This window comes from Psammomys obesus, unplaced genomic scaffold (assembly GCF_907164565.1).
Source record: "Psammomys obesus unplaced genomic scaffold, mPsaObe1.curated_primary_1811, whole genome shotgun sequence".
Taxonomy (NCBI): Eukaryota; Metazoa; Chordata; class Mammalia; order Rodentia; family Muridae; genus Psammomys; species Psammomys obesus.
The window spans coordinates 26025330-26038169 of record NW_026592510.1 but is presented as its reverse complement, the minus strand read 5'-3'; the positions used below and the strand labels follow the sequence as shown (position 1 = coordinate 26038169).

Genomic DNA, 12840 nt, shown 5'->3' with positions numbered 1-12840 from the left:
CTAATTTGTATATACAAAAGCAACTGAAGGGCAACAGAATAACCCAAGCTACACTTCATGTGGCTTCCAGTGTTGTTGAGAGAACAGACTGCCCAGGTTCAGGAAGAGACCCTGCCTCTAGAGTAAGAGGCAGAGATGAAAATAAGAGAACGCCCGGCATCCTCTCCAGGCCTCCTTGGGTCTGAACGAGCTTGCACCACCACAGGTGTGCATACACTTACACAGACCAAAGACAAAAAAATAAACACATCTCTGGTTTCCTCGAATGACAGAGAAAGAGAGAGTAGCCCGTTGAAGCCATTGCTGCCAACGATGTTCTCCGCCACGCGTTTGGTTTCCATGTTGCTGTCGATGGACTCTGGCTATGGCCAGGAAATCCCAAGGCAGTGCGGGCTCTCCTTTCTTACGGGATTTGTCCATCCAGGATGGAGATGACCCTTGGGCTGGAGGTCTACCTCATAACTATTCAGGAATTCCTTATGGAGTGCAGATATCCTGCCCCATGACATCTAACATAGTGCTGGACAGAGAGAAAAGGTGTTCCACAGACAATAACTGACCAGTTTGCTGGCCCAACAAAAACTCCTCTTTCCTTACTTGCTGTTTAAGTTTAAGGAAAGAAGCAAGTGCCTGAGTCTTGCTTCTCCTTCTGCCCCTGCGAAGCCCTTGAGGACAGGGACTGGATCTGGTGATAAATGAGTCAGAGACAATGACCGTCCCATTTGTATGTAATTTATGTAACTTTCTCAGAAGGATAACTTTGAGTTCAGGGTCCTCTGCTGTCTTTTCTATAGCCAGAGCTTCCAGGCCAGGGTGTGGCTGGGCTGGGAGGTGTTGTAGGTAGCTTGGAAAAGGTGGCTTCTCTGGGGTTTTTGTACATACTCACAGCATACACGTGAGAAATGTTAATTCCTCGGATGGTGTTGAGTGGCTCTATAATCGTCTTTATCCTTATCATTAGAGTACAGCACAGCCTTCAGCCCTGGACTGCAATGACCAGAATAAACCCAAGGAAGCCATCAACAAAGCCGGGGCAGCTCCAATCTCCACCCCAGATGCAGGTGAGAGAAGTGGTGGGTACCGAAAGACTGTCAAGCTTCGTTCTAGAAGTGATGCAGTGTTTGCAGAGATGAGGCTCGGGAAAGCAGCAACAGATGCACTGGCTTCCTGAGCTGTGGACATCCATCCTGGAAGGAGCTGGCTCAGGACGCCAGAGCCCAGTCCTGCCCCAGAGCCTAGAAATCCAAAACCTCCACTTCCTCCTTTAAAAAATAATTTAAAAATTATTTTAATTGTGTGTGTGTGTGTGTGTGTGTGTATTTGGGTGTCTGGATGTCAGGGTGGGTATGTGCATTTGCGTATAAGTACCAGTGGAGGTTAGAGGCCAGAGGCTTGGATCCCCTGGACTGGAGTTAGAGATGGTTGTGAGTGGTCCACTGTGGGTACTGGGAACTGAGCTCAGGTCCTCAGCAAGAGCAACAAGTTATTTTATCTAAGTCATCTTTCCAGCACCCCCATGTTCTTGTTTTTGATTTTCAAGACAAGGTTTCTCAGCCTTGGCTGTTACAGAGCCAGAGCCCCTTTTTCCTACAAGCTCACAAATAGCAGAGCCCCCCCCCCCCCCGGATCTGTAGATTTATCTTGAGGTTCTTTTCTCCCCTTACCCTGGACTTTCTGGATAACCTTGGTGGTGGTGGTGGTGGGCCCAAATCCCAAACCAGCATATTCTTCCAAGATCCAAGCTTGCACCTATGAGGTACCCAGCATTGGACTCCATCTCCTCCTCCTTCCGCCCACACCCTCCTGCTTTCTGGGCTAACTTCCGGTCACCACAAAGGTCACCCACATCCTTGACGTCTCTGATGGCTGGGGTTTTCTTTGCTGACTGCAGCTACCTCCTGCCTTCCTGTCTTAGATATTTTTCTTTGCTGCTAGGGTAGGCTCAAAGAGTGTTGGTCTAAAGCAAAGACACACAATCAAATCATGTTACTATTCTCTTTCTTGAGGGTCTCCAGTGGCTCATGACTTTCAGGGTAAAGTCTGTGTTCTCAGCACACAAGGTATCTCGTGACCCAGTCTCTATCTCTGCACTCCTTTATTCCCACAGGGTATCCTACGTCCCAGCATGCTGGAATGCTTGCAGGTAGGTCCCCAAGCCCTCATGCCAAGGCCACACATCTGGTCTTCCTGACCTTTTCCCAACATCCTGGTTTACTGTTTTTATTTTTGGCAGCACTGGGGATTGAATGTGGGGTCTCGTGCACATGAATAAGACCACATCTGATCCACATCTCCAACCCTCTTTTTATTCTTTTCTTTGGAGACAGGATCTCATTAAGTTGTCCTGGTTGACCTGGAACTTTTAATCCTCCTGCCTCAGCCTCCCTATTGGTTAGGATTTCAGGTTTTCCCACCAGCCTGATTGAGTTTTTGATGATCTCTCCCCAAATCCAGGCCCCTCCCTCCGAGTCTCCAAGACTCTGTTTCCCAGGGTTCCTGGGCATACTTATACCAGCTCCCACACTGCTGGCCTTCAAGTAGACTCTACGGGGCAGGGTGGGGGTGGAGGAAAGAATGCCTGGCAAACAAAATGGGCAGAAGATGTCAAGAGCTGCTGGCTGGCTTCCTGGCTCTCATGGTAGGCAGTGTTCTCTTGCTCTTGGGATCAAGTTTGGCTTCTTGTGGTATCTGCCTTCCTAACGAGGTACTTCTTTCTTTTTAAGTTTATTTCATTATTGGTTAAGTGTCTTGAAATTTAAAGGGGATTAGGATTGGATCCCTTTCCTCAAAGGACTTGAATACTGGACAAGCTTGAGTCGGTTCTCTCCTCCCACCACATGAGACTCAGGGATCAAAGTCAGGTCATGTCAAGGCCCAGAGGGAATTGCTTTCACCCTCTGGCCCAACTCACAGTGCCATGTGCCTTGTGAAAACTACAGGAAGACGGCTGTATTTACGATCACAGTGTTGTTACTCTCCCTTGACTATGAATGCTTCCTTAGAAACTAACTCCACTGGCCATGGTGGTTTTTGATTAGAATTCCAGGACTGGGGAGGCAGAGGCAGGAGGATTGCTTCAAGGTCTAGGTTATCCTGGTTTATGTAGCAAGTACCTACGTGTGAGTCTGGGCTCTCTTCTGGGATCCTATCTCAAAAACAAAACCCAAACAAACAACAACCAAAATTAAAAAGTGGTTTTCAGGAGCCAGGCTTGGTGGTGCTCGTTAGGCAAAAGGATTGCCAATCTAGGTTACAAAGCAAGTGCAGTGGGAAACCTTGGCTATATACCGAGACAATCTGAAACACATGGGTGCACACACATGTGTCACACTCTTAGGCCCTCAAAGGAAGAAAATAGCTTATGTGTCTCCTCTCTTTTGGACTTGGAAGCTGGATGTTTGTGTAAACATGGCTTTCTCTGGATTCCAGAAAACAGCCTTATCTGCCCTCGACATTTGCCTCTAGATTACAAGAGGATTTTGGCATTTCTCTGAGATCTAAAAACCAGTTTGCATACAACAGAGCTTGCTGTTGGTCAGCTGTGGTCAGTCATTTTGGTAAGAGTAGCAAGTAAGTCCATAGAGCCACTTCCAGAACTTGAGAGCCTTGTAATCCTCTGCCTGGTCAGTCTGTGGCTTCAGGGCTAATGGACATTTTGAGGGTGAGATGCTGAAGTGCGGAAACTCCAAAGCAGCCCACCCAGCCGTGCTGCCTGGCTGCCTTGCTTCAAGTGCAATGGAGCAGCCCTGAAGCTGCCTGGGCTGTAGTCCCGGGTCAGTGCTGTAACCCAGGGAAGGCTCTAGTTTGTCTGCTTTTTCTCTCTGTTTGTTTATTTTCAGACGGGGGTGGGGGTCTTCCTGAGTAGCTCTTGTTAGCTTGGAACTGTGATCCTCCTGCCTCCACCTCCTGAGTACTAGGATTACAGACAGGCATGTGCTACCACACCCAGCTCATTTTATATTTAAGCTTCTGAGTCATGCTCACACTGGACCTTGGTAAAAGTTTAAAATAACAAAATTATTTTAACCTATTTTTTTTTCCCCTGCTAAAAGTGATTGAACCCAGGGCCTTAAATTTTCTAGGCAAGCACTTGGTAGTAATTATTCTTCATACCATTCCTTTAACTTATCTCCCTTTCTTTTCTTTCTTTCTTTCTTCCTTTCTTTCTTTCTTTCTTTCTTTCTTTCTTTCTTTCTTTCTTTCTTTCCTTCCTTCCTTCCTTCCTTCCTTCCTTCCTTCCTCCCTTCCTCCTTCCCTCCCTCCCCCTCTCTCTCTCTTTCCTTCCTTCTTTCCTTCTTTTCCTTTTTCGAGACAGAGTTTCTCTGTGTATTCTTGGCTGTCCTGGAGGCTGACCTCAAACTCACAGAGATCCGCTTGCCTCTGCCTCCCTAAAGATGTGTGCCACCACAGCCAGACTCCTTTCTTTTTTCTTCTTACCTTCCTTTTAAAAAAAAAAACAACAAAAAAAAACCCAAAAAACTCCTCTTGGAATTCAGGCATTCAGGCTGGCCTTGGTCTCAATATGTAGCTGAGGATGACCTTAAGGCTGGCCTCAAAATTGCTGAATTTGCAAGGATTGCCTTGAACTCCTGATCCTCTGGCCTCCACCTTCTGAGTGCTGGGATTATAGCATGAATCATCACACCTGACTTATTCATCAGTGGGCATTGACTCCAAGGCTCTATGCATGCCAGGCAAGCATTTTAATAATTGAGCTATATCACCAGCTCTCAAGTCCTGTTTTTAACTTTTTTTTTTTACTTTGAGACAGGGCTCCACTAATATGGACTCATTCTGTAGCCCAGACTTTGAATCCATCTGCCTTAGCTTCCCAAGTAGGTGAGATTGCAGGCCTGTGCACTAGGTGTAGCTTAACCATTTTTTCCTCCTCCTCCACCTCCTCCCCTTCTTCTTGTCCTCTTCTTTTTCCTCCACTACTTCTTCTAGATTGAACTATTTTATTTGAGAGAGAGGAGAGATAGAGAGGATAGATAGATACATAGATAGATAGAGAATTGTGCTCATATGTGCACCTGTTTCTATGTGTACTAGACACATGCTTTGTGCCCTTAGAGGCCAGAAGAGTTACAGACAGTTGTAAACTGCCTCGTGGGTTCTGGGAATTGAGCCTGGGTCTTCCAGAAGAGCAGCCAGTGTTCTTAACCTCTGAGCCATCTCTCCAGCCCTTGGCTTTACCCTTTTGTGATGTTCACTTTGGTGGCATTAAGTGTCTTCCTGTGCTTGTGCAATCCTCACCACACATCACCTCCAGAACGCTTGTCATCTTCCCCAGTTCGAACTCTCTTGAAGGGAAATTATTGGGGGGGGGATTTGCTACATCCCCTTTGGATTTTAACTATCTATTAGGGGTTTCTACCCCACTTTAGACAATTTAGTTCCCGAATAAAAGACACAGAGACTTATTTGGTTTATAATAAGCTTTAAAACACTAGAGCTGCAGATATCAACCCTCTAAGCTATTTTGCCATTTTCCAGCCACATTCCCCAATATTACCGGCCATATTGTTTATGTATGGGCTGCTTCTGCTCCACCAGGCCACACCCTCTTTCTCTATCTTCCTCCTCTTTTTTCCTCTCTTCTCTTCTCTGGCTTTGTGGTCCTTACCTGAAACCCCAAGCCTGGGAACCGAATCTCTGCCTACCTCTCTTCTGCCCAGTTACAGACTGCCCAGCCTTTTAAAATTAACCAATCAGTGATAATTGGGGAGCAAAGTTTACACAACACTGTTTGATATATGCGAGAATACACTCCCCTGGATCTTGTAATTTAGCATCTGAATACATATAATATGGCACCAACTCCCAACCTTCTATAGCCGTTCAACACCAGTCCCTATTCCCTTCATCCAGCTCCTGAAAACTGCCTTCCTTAGAATGACTCTATGAATCCCACAATGCCAAGAACTTCATATAAGGGAATTCTAAAACATGTGCCTTTTGGGGTCTGGCTTGCTTACTTACAGCAATGTCCTCAGTGTTACAGCATGTGGCAGTATGTAATGCTGTTCAATATTAATATTGTTTCATGTGTATGTCACATGTTCTTTATCTGTTCATCTGTTGATGGACATTTGGGATGCTTTTTACCATTTGTGGATAGTTCTGCTATGAACACTGAACAGTGTTCAGTGTTATAAACGAATGCTATGAACAAATATCTCTTCTAGTCAAAAATTACATTTACTGCAGGGCATGTTGGCGCACACCTCTAATCCCAGTGCTCAGGAGGCAGAGGCAGGTAGATCTCTGTAAGAGGCCAGCCAGATCTACATAGCAAGTTCCAGGTCAGCCAGGGCTACATGGTGAGTCCCTGTCTCAAAACAATTTTTTTTTCACATGTACTGCAATGTGCCAGTGGAGATCAGAGGACAACTTTTGGATGTTGGTTCTCACCTTTCCGTCTAGGGGACGGAATTCAGGTTGTCAGGCTCAGCTGCAGTCTCCTTTACTGGTTGAGCCATCTTGTCAGTCCTGTTTCCACTTCTCTTGGTATATCCAGTAATGGAACTTATGGATATGGTCCATAGCTTGCACAAGGTAAATTTTATAAATCAGGAGCTATGTGAACACTTGCTGGGAAAGTTCTTTTCACCTCCCCCACTGTCTCTACTGCTGTGCCTCACAGATTTTATATTCATAAGTGTCAGCTTGTTCAGATAAACAGGTCTTGGGCCCATCTTTTGCATTTGATAAGCCATTAGCAATTCCCACCATTCCATCTTCTACATTTATAATGATGTCACCTTTCTGTGATTACAACAGCCCTGATGTGAGCTACCAACTCTCACCTGCATTATGGCAGTTGATTTATAACTGGTCTCCTTATCTGTGTCTTGGACCCTCTGATTTTTTTTATATCACAGCAACAAGATTGATCCTTTCAAAACATCTGTCAAATAATGCCAGCTTAGTCTACATACCTCAAAAAAAAAATCATGTCATTTACCACTTATACCTTTCTGTGGCGCTCCATCTCACTGTGAAGCATAGCTCAAGGACTGGCTGAGATCTAAGGCTTGTACAGCACCTGGCTCCTGCTCTCCATCCCTTGATCCTTTACTGTTCTTTGATCTAGCAGTCAAACTCCTGGCTATGAAGTATGCCTGGAATGCCCTTCTGTTTGATAAATTCTTCTCTTGGTAAATGCCATCTCACTAGAGAGACCTTTAACATACCTTTCATCCTTTGTATCCCCCCCTCCCTTCCTTCCTTTTTTACTATGATTCTCATTATGTAGCCTAGGCTGACCTTAAACTCATTTCAGTACTCTTGCCTCAGCCTACAGAGTGCTGGGAATACAGGCACGAGCCTCCACTATGGCTACCACTGATGGCTTTTACTACTTTCATATTTTCCATTTAGTCAGTATTCTCTGACACATATTAATACCCAAATTTGATGACTTTCTTTTCCTTCAACTAGAATGTAACCTTCATGATGTTTTAATTTTTTTTTAATTTTATCTTGTCACATTCTTGATTTTCCTTTCTTAATCTATAAATAACAAGATGGAGATTCTTGGTGTTCCCTTCTACCTGTTTTTCTATTTGGTGAGCTATAGTGGGTATAAATGCCCATTGGATTCGGAAGCAAATAGTTCATAGTAAGTTTGAGGCCAGTGGAGGATATGTAACGAATTCCAGACCAGCCTCAAACTACAGTATGAAAACACTATCTAAAAAACACTATCTAAAACGTCAGCACTATATAGGGCTGACGTTCTAGCAGCACTCAGGAGGCAGAGGCAGGTACATCTCTGGCGTAAGAGGCCAGCCTGGTTTAAATATCAAGTTTCAGGACAGCCAGAGATACACAGTGAGATTTTTGCCTCAAAAAAGGGGTGGAGGTGGCTAGAAGATGGATTAGTGGGTACAGATACTTGCTGCCAAGCTTGAGGACCTGAGTCCCATTCCCAGGACCTATGTGGTAGAAAGGGAAAATGGACTCCTATAAGTTGTCCTCTGACCTCTACATACATGATGTGATATGTATGTACCATTCCCGCATACAAATAAATAAATCTAATAACACTTTTAAAAGCCCATTTGGACACTGAGAAAATGTTTTGTTACTGCCAAGCCCAGGGCATTACCACTGAGTGTAAAGAATGAGCATATTCTGCATATCCTGACGTCTGTGCTCAAGGCTCTCTCTCCTCTGCTGGCCTTTTCTAAGGAGGCAACATAAAAATAACACTTCAAGTCCCACTTACTTGCTCAATTTTCTCTTCACATTTTTCTTTCGTATGTATTTGAGAAAATATGGCTTTTGTTTCATTTTTTTTTTCTCCTTTCCCTACGTGTTCTCTGAGAGTAAACTCTATAAAGAGACTTTGGTTGTTGAAAACTGTGCTCTTGGCCCTCTGAGAATAGCACCTGTCATTTAGTGGGCATCCACTCAGCATCTGAAGGGTGGAACAATGATCTGAGTGCTTCCTCTGCTTCAGGTGCTATGGAAAGTGCTTTCATCAAAAATGAATGCAGGAGGTATTATCAGTCTCGTGTGATGGCTAAACAAACTGAGGCCTCACGTGGTTGAGCAACTTGCTTTTAAGTATCAGAGTTGGGGCCTGAACACAGATGAGTTCAATACTTCACTCTATTCATCCTTGGGCTTTGTCACCAATCAGCCAAATGGGGGCTAGTAATGAATTCTTCACGCTATAGATAGCTACACTGCAGCTTCCTCCTCCTCCCCCTCCTTTGGTGCTGAGGGTGGAGCTTCACACAAGCTAGGGAAGAGACACTTAGGGTGCCCCACCCAGCAACTGCTCTTATTTATTTACTCATTGTTTTATTTATTTACTTTTAAATTTTAATGTGTATGAATGTTTTGTCTGCATGCAAGTTCCAGCAACTCGTTCCTGCCTGGTGCCTGCTGGAGATCTGAGAAGGGAGTTGGATCCCCTGAGACTGGAGTTACAGATAGTTGTGATCCCTGACCGCTGTTTTTAAATCCAGTCTTTCTGAGCCGTCTTCCCTTGACCTGATGCCCTAGCGAACACACCATGCAGATCTCTCTGACAGAGGGCAGAATTTCAGAGCCTGCTGATTCCTTAGCTATCTGGGTTAGTCTCTCTTGATTTGAAGCTGCAGTAACAGAGGCCTGCTGACGTTGAACCACCCCTGACGCCTAGGTGGTCCTGAGCTGTGAATGGATTGGTTCATGAGCCTGCAGCATTCTTTTGGCAAACCAGAAGTTCTGACAGCCTCTCACCCTGGTTGCTCTTGTGGACTAGCAACCCTGTAGCTCTGGGCTTTTGGGGTCTCCCGTAATCTGGGTGAAGGTCACTTTTAGGAGGGACAGATGCTACCTGAGGTCTCCAGCTCTGGTGACCTATCCAGGTAGGCTAGCTTTCCTTCCTTCGTTCCTTCTCTCTCTCTCTCTTTTTTTTTTTTTTTTTTTGAGATAGGGTTTCTCTGTGTAGCCTTGGCTGTCCTGAAACTGACTCTGCAGACCAGGCTGGCCTCGAACTTAGAGATCTGCCTAAAGGTGTGCACCACCACTGCCTGGCCAGACATTGTTTTTTGGTGTGAAAATCATGGTATTTCTAAATGTCTTTGAGGTATTCAGCTATAGAACCCAAGACCACCAGCCCAGGGATGGCCCTACCCACAATGGGCTGGGCCATGCCCCATCAACCACTAATTAAAAAAATGCTTTACAGACTTGCTAATAACCCAATCTCATGGAAGCATTTTCTCAATGGAGGACTGTGTCAAGTTGACACAAAAGAAGCTGGTATAACTGTGCAGCAAGTGCCAGGCCATCCTGTACTGTACTGTGAAACCCTGTCTCAAAAAGAAAAACCAAACCAGGAGTAGTGAGATGGCTCTGTGGGTAAAAGTACTTGCCACACACAGGACTGGCAACCTGAGCTAGATCCCCTAAGGCATGTAAAGGTGGAAAGGAGGGAACCAACCTCACAAAGTTGTCCTCTGGCCTCTACACATGAGTGGTGACACACACACACACACACACACACACACACACACACACACCTCTAAATTAAAAAGAAAAAAGAAAAAGCTTTAACATGTAGGCAGAGGGCTTGATATAACGAGGGAGGGCACAGTCTTTGAAGGGTATTGAAAGTGAATCCCTGAAAGTTTGGGGGTGAATGTAGATCAGAAGGCAGGGAGTATGAGGGTAGGAAGACAGCACTGGGGGCTTATTATAGGATGATGCAGAAGGAATGAGAGAAGCCTGGGTCACCTTTCTTCCCATTCAGTTTAGCTCCAGCTGCTAGGGTTTCCTGTGTGCGTCACATCTTTTTAGGCATGGAAGACACCCACAGGGCTTTGGAGGAAGGTGGAGGACCTTAGTCACTGGGCTTTTTTTCTCCCCTCAGGGACCAGCATCCAGGGCCAAGCAAGGCGCCTTCTTCCACATTGCGCATTCTGTCTTGGTCAGATCAGAAATCGGCAGATCCAGGGAGAGTTTTTGTTTTTTACATTGCAACAGAATTCCTTGCATAGCAGAGAGCTCAGGAAAGAAGGCCCTATTTGAGGACAAAGGTCAGGGCTTCAGAGTTCAGGGCCCATTTGGAAAGGGCCAGGCCCTTCTGTGCTAATCCCGAGTTTGCCTGACAAGCCTCAAAGTATGTGGCATGAACTCTGTCAGGACCAGTGATATAATCTAATCCCCAAGCTCCATTTTCTACCTCTTTGAAACTATCAGCTACAGAGGGGCTTTGGTGGAAGGACGGATGCCCTCACGGTCTAGGACTGCTGGTACTGGGTCTAGCCTGCTTTCCCCAGAAAGCAGAGGTGGTGTTCAGAGGACTGACCTCCTTGGCAGGAAGCAGGGTCAGGGTGGGTCTTCTGAGCCTTGCCTGCCACTCTCTTGCTAGGAATTGCCGTGGTGGGAGGCGGGGGGGAGGGAATGCCCTCCTACAAACCTGGCAGGCTAAAGCCAGAAAGAGCACCTGGAACCTTTTCTGCCTCTCCCCTGCATTCCAGCTCCTTGGAACCAGCCAAGCTTTTCACTGAAGTCCAAAGGAGGCGAGGTACCCGTATTCCCCAAAGCCGCTTTGGACCGCTTCCGAGAACAGCTTCTCAGCGCAGCAGGTGAAGGGGCAGGGTTGCACCCCAGACTCCGTCACCCAGTTTTCCAGCTGGTTCTGAAAAGGCAGCTTTGATTTCGTGCCTTACCTGACTCACACACAGCGGAAGGAGAGCCTGGAGGGCAGTAGGTCACGGAGTAGAGGCCTGCTCTTTGTCCAGGCGGTTCCCCTCTGCATGGTGACAGGCTCTTAGAGAAACATCTTAATAGGAGAGTTCTGAGCAGCTTGGCAACCTTCCAACCTTCCTTGTACCAAAGGCAAACATGTTGTCCTGACAAAAAATATTTAGGTGATTTCCTAACACATTCACCACTTGTAGACCCCAAACTATACAAGTTGTGGAACTCTCCAAAGGAAAAAAAAAATAAAGCTCTTTAAAAATTGTGCAATGATCTTATTCTATGAGTACAGAAAGAAGCACGCTCTGATCTTTAACTGTGTCACCGGGAGGGAAATATTTGTGGGCTAAGAGTCCCAGGAAGGATCAATTTAATGAATTTTCTTTTTTTTTTTCTATTTTATTTATTTATTTTTTTGTGACAAAGTCCCATTACGTAATCCAGGCTGTCCTTGAACTCCAGATTCTCCTGCCCCAGTCTCCTGAATGCTAGGATTACAGGCAAGAGGCAGCAAGCCTAGTTTTACTGTGATTTTTTTTTTTTTTTTGTAGTACTATGTGCCCTCTTTCTTTCTTTGTTTCTTCCTAGGTTTTTGTTGTTGTTGTAGCTCTGGCTGTCCTGACACTAGCTCTGTAGACCAGGCTGGCATGTATCTGTCAGCCTCTGCCTGTGCTGGGATTAAAAGTGTAGGCTACCCCCCCCCCCCCCGCCCCAGTTAAATATGTGCCGGTTTTTTAAGCACTGACAACTGTACAGGTCAATTTGGGAAAATTAAAAGGAGAAAAACAAATTAAAAAAATTAGTTTTTGTGGGGGGGTACCCATAAAATTATTTATTTTGTGTGTGTGTACCTGTGCACATACATGCATGTGGCTGGAGGCTACAGTCAGCCTTGGGCCTTGCTCCTCAGGGGCCATCCACTCTGCTGTTTGCAGAGACAGTCTCTGATTGGCCTGGAGCTTGTGATTCAGCTGTCTTGGCCTCCCAGCTCTGGGATTATGAACGCAGGCCATTACAAACTGAGGTCCTCATGCTTGCTCAGTGTCTTGGTAACTGTGCTGATGTGAAGAGACACCATGACCAAGGCCACTCTTATTAAAACACACAAACAAACAAACAAACACAAAACAAAACAAAAACGTTTAATTGGGGCTGGCTTGCAGTTTCAGAGGTTTAGTCCGTTATCAGCATGGCAGGGGCATGGCTGCACACAGGCAGACGTGGTGCTAGAGAAGCAGCTGAGAGTTCTATATCCGGATCTGTAGGCAGCAGGAAGAGAGGGTCACTAGGCCTGGTTTGGGTTTTTGAAACCTTAAAGCCCAGCCCCCTGTGACATACTTCCTTCAAAGAGGCCACACCTACTGCACCAAGGCCACACCTCCCAATCTTCCTCAAGTGGTATTGCTCCCAGATGATCAAGCTTACAAATATGAGCCTGTGGGGGCCATTCTTATTCAAACCACCACACCCAGCAAATACTTTACCAATTAAGCTGTCTCCGTAGCCATATCCCAAGCCCCCTCACCCAGCCTAGTCCACACAGAAAATTCCAGGCTAGCCAGAGCTATGTAGGGAGACTGTCTCAAAACACACACACACACACACACACACACACACACACACACACACACACAC

At 45.8% G+C, this 12840-nt stretch overlaps 1 protein-coding gene across 6 annotated transcripts in view; it reads left to right on the top strand.

Moving 5' to 3' along the window:
- The window catches only part of Ahnak (AHNAK nucleoprotein), a 74754-nt gene that overhangs the window by 37789 nt on the left and 24125 nt on the right, over positions 1-12840 (top strand). For 2 of the 6 annotated variants that reach the window (XM_055613822.1, XM_055613820.1), the window contains exon 5: positions 962-1061. In XM_055613822.1, coding sequence (XP_055469797.1) covers positions 962-1061 — 100 coding nt within the window. Of the gene's footprint in view, positions 1-961; positions 1062-2107; positions 2144-10982; positions 11446-12840 lie in introns of those variants that run through there. The other 4 variants (XM_055613819.1, XM_055613817.1, XM_055613821.1 and 1 more) reach the window with 4 other exon arrangements.